The sequence below is a fragment of the Gossypium hirsutum genome, chromosome D10 (assembly GCF_007990345.1).
Source record: "Gossypium hirsutum isolate 1008001.06 chromosome D10, Gossypium_hirsutum_v2.1, whole genome shotgun sequence".
Classification (NCBI taxonomy): Eukaryota; Viridiplantae; Streptophyta; class Magnoliopsida; order Malvales; family Malvaceae; genus Gossypium; species Gossypium hirsutum.
In genome coordinates this window covers 52,978,560-52,982,236 of record NC_053446.1, presented here as the reverse complement: position 1 = coordinate 52,982,236, position 3,677 = coordinate 52,978,560, and the positions used below count along the sequence as shown (strand labels likewise).

General features: G+C 31.0%; 1 protein-coding gene across 1 annotated transcript; it reads right to left on the bottom strand.

The window, feature by feature from the left end:
* Window positions 1-891: 891 nt before the first annotated feature.
* LOC121222456 (peroxidase 29) lies at window positions 892-3,356 on the bottom strand. Its single transcript, XM_041103265.1, has 3 exons — window positions 3,074-3,356; window positions 2,501-2,861; window positions 892-1,414 (listed from the first exon to the last, which is right to left on the bottom strand). The coding sequence occupies exons 1-3, from the start codon at window positions 3,278-3,280 to the stop codon at window positions 1,011-1,013; spliced, it is 972 nt and encodes a 323-aa protein (XP_040959199.1). The 5' UTR covers window positions 3,281-3,356; the 3' UTR covers window positions 892-1,010.
* Between the last annotated feature and the right edge of the window lie 321 nt (window positions 3,357-3,677).

Here is a 3,677-nt window from a genome sequence, read left to right as displayed (position 1 = left end):
TCCACCATTAACGATCTTATTTTCGGCTTTTATTTAAAACATGTGATTTAACGACTAAAACTCAATTTAAAAGATCAAATAACATCAAAAACTAATAAGGAATTGAATCGTTACCTTAGTTGACAAAAAATCGAACGTTTGATCGAAAACCCGAAAAGCTCAAAAATTCAACAATAAGGAAATCTATGGTGTTTTTGAATATTTTTCTTGAAATACTATGGAAATTTATGGCTTGGGGAATGATAGAAATCAAAGAATTAAATTTGGGAAACAAAATTGAATGAGAGGAGCTTTGGAATGCAATGGACGACAAAACAAAAATATGGTGGAGAGACTAACTTGGGTCTTATAAAGATGAATGGAAAAATAGGGTGAAAATTAGATTTTGGTATAATTTCCTTTTAAAACTCATAATTTAGACCATTTTACAAATAAATTCTTATTTCAAAATTGAAAGCCTTTTCAACATTGTTTTCAAAAATTGATTTAATTTTCAAAAAGCCGTAGACAAAAATAATTTCAAGTTACCACAATTCAAAATTTCCGAACCCATTCTGAGCCAAAATTCTTAATTTACCCTCAAAACTTCTAAACTCAATTTTGGGGCGTGACATATAAATCAATTTAAATGTCTGGATTAATATGCAATATTTATTTTGATAATCTTAATAATTATTAAATTTCAAATAAGTTTTAGGCTGAAAATTTTAATATAATATCTATAATTGTCATTTTGTACTCTTACTACAATTTAGGTTACCATTATTATTATGTTTGTATCAAAATATATATCGTACATTGATTCTAATTTTACAATTATTGTTACAGTTTTTGTTATTTTTTATCCTGCTTTAAATTTTCTTTTGGGTATATTAGCCATAATTTACTGAGTAAAAAGTGGAAAAACATAATTCAAAGATGATCAAATATTTATCAACAATCAAAGTTAGATTAGAAAGAATAAAAGGTTCACTATTGTAGATGTGAATAAGGAACCCAACAATTTCTAATCAGCTTAGTTGGTTGCAATTCTTTCTAATAACACCTTGTTTCCCGGTCAGAACTCCATAGCGAGATAGCTTCACAAAGGCAGAATAGAATGCTCGGAAGAAATCAGCCTCATTCATGGAGAAATGTTTCATAACATGTGCTGTTTTGGGGTTTGATACCATTTCAGCATCTATTTTTAGCACTCCTCGGCCTCTCATTGCATTTACATAGTATTCATTGTCAAACGAAAACGGCGTCGGGTCATTCAGAACGAAGCTTAAATTTGAGGTTAAAGGTCCTTTCTGACAAGTTAACCTCAAAAATGCAGCAAAACCAGGTTCCATTCCTCTAAGCTCATCGTTGTTACGACTGTATAAACGGTTCTGAAGGTTTGAACAATGCGTTATCCCGAGCGTGTGAGCACCTGCAAAACTAAAGATAGCAGTGTCATATTTCCATATTGGAGAAATAAGTCAAATTCTATATTCCTCTTAAATTTTATAAATATTTAATTGAATTGTAAAAATATTATCATATTATTTAAGTTTAAAACATAATATCGTACTTAAATTATATATATTTTTCTAAGTTGGTATTTAATCCACGTAGTATTTTTAAATTAACATTAAATTAAAAGAGTAGAATTAAATTTAATTAAATTAAAACTCCCTCCCAACTCTTTTAATACACTTTTGCAATACTCTTCCCTTTTTATTTACTCCTCTTCTTCATAATATATGAGTTCCATGCTTTATTTAGGTTGTTTTCATTGTAAATTGTTCAGCATCGTTAATTATTTAATGCAAAATATATAAAAAAGGAGAATTTTTTTTAAGAAAAATAATACATATATGGTTTTTGAATTGAGGGTAAGAAAAGAATCGAAGTCAAAGTTTAAAAATAGGGGGAAAAAAACCTTGTCGGAATCGAGTTTTGTTGCTGGAAACTAGGTTTGGAAGAGTTTTCCGACAACTTCTTAAATTTTTCGTCATCAGAATTCTTGGGTAAAAAACAAAAGAGATGAATATGTTTATAAAAGATCTTAAAAGGTAATAACATTTAACTTTTTTGGGAGATTTTTTTAATTTTAAAAGTGTCATGTGACACTAAGCGATTGGTTAAGAGTTTTTTTTAATGGTTAAGATAATTTGGATAACAAAGTATAATTTGGATATCACTTGAGATAACGGAATATAGTTTAGTACTATATGTGACAATAGGCTTATATGTATTGGGTATAATAGTATAATTTAAATACTATTTTGTGATTTAAGCCTATCATTTAAGTTGTTTCATTAACTTAACCATCAATTTGAATATTAAATATCAACTATGTCGATTATATTTTGAACACAAATGCATCATTAACTCATTAATAGTTTGAATTTAACATAACATAACTTAAAAAAGTACAGATTTAAACATTATTTTTTTACCTGTTAGACCCAAGCTTAAAATACAAGTAACCAAGATATATCCTTTAAATTAAATGCTTATGTTGAAGACATACCCAAAACGGCGACAGATTCTTCAAGGTTCATTCCTTTGTTGGTGAAAATATTAAGCATTTCAGAGACTCCAGCTGTTGCAGGAGGGAGCAATGCGTCTGGCAGTCGATGGCTAGGGGCGTGAGACGAATCCCGCCGTCCCAATGGGACTTTTATCCGAGGCCCTCCTGTCACCGCCACGGCCTCTCGAGCTGCCAATATCAGAATATCGGCACATGAGACTTGTTGGGGACATTGAGCTTCCACCATTGATTTAACCATGCTTACTATCTCTCTCTTTCTTATCCCTAAATTCTTACTAGAAGCCATCTCTGTTGCCTCATTTCCATTTCCTGGATCAACTAGAATGGAAGCATCGCATCCCTGAGGTAAACAAAATTAAATATGTCAAATGTGACCAATCCTTAGTGCACCATCAAATTATAAAAAAATAAAGAATGTGACATAAAGACTGTTTTTGATGCATGCAAGAAACACAAGTTTTATTATGCCTCTATATATTATAATCGTAAAACTAACACTGTAAACCATTAACAAACAATGGTTGTAAATCAGTGTGCTACAAACGTCGGTACCTGAACTTGACAATCATGAAACATAAGCCTTAACAACGCAGGTGCAGAAGTGGGATCGGTGAGAAATATAGGCTGAAGGCCCTTTCTGACAATGTCCTCAACTTGTGGGCACGATTTCTCATAGAAATTATATGAAAGGCCGAAACCTTTAACATTAAAACTAAAACATTGAAACATGAAGAATACCACAACTATAGTTCTTCTCATAATAAAATAACTTATAATTGCAGGCAGATACAGCTAATAAAGACCAAGAAAGATTTTAGTTGTGAAAAACAAAAATGGGGTAGTGTTGCATGGGAGAACATATATTTATACTACTTTTCCATTAATGATTATTAAAAGATGTAAACTTTAAAGGCTGTCAAAAACTATACCATCCGAACGTGACAACAATAAGGTGAGAATTGAATTCCCCCACCGCAATGAATTAAGCTCACCTATATTTCATCAAACAGGCTCTATATTTAGAAATTTATAGTGTGTGTATATTAAAAGAAACTGTGGGATTCTGCTGAGCTAGCATTTGCTTTCTGAATCCTCACCCGTTCCATTGATCATTTAATTGTGATTTTCTCCATTTGGACTGAAGAATTATTGTTAC

What these genes read in the sequence shown, in the direction of transcription:
- LOC121222456 (XM_041103265.1), bottom strand. Translation starts at nt 3,280, where the DNA reads ATGAGAAGAACTATAGTTGTGGTATTCTTCATGTTTCAATGTTTTAGT. An exon ending in TTCATGATTGTCAAGTTCAG is followed by an intron (nt 2,862 to 3,073) that starts GTACCGACGTTT and finishes TGTTTACCTCAG; the next exon opens with GGATGCGATGCTTCCATTCT. An exon ending in AGAATCTGTCGCCGTTTTGG is followed by an intron (nt 1,415 to 2,500) that starts GTATGTCTTCAA and finishes TTAGTTTTGCAG; the next exon opens with GTGCTCACACGCTCGGGATA.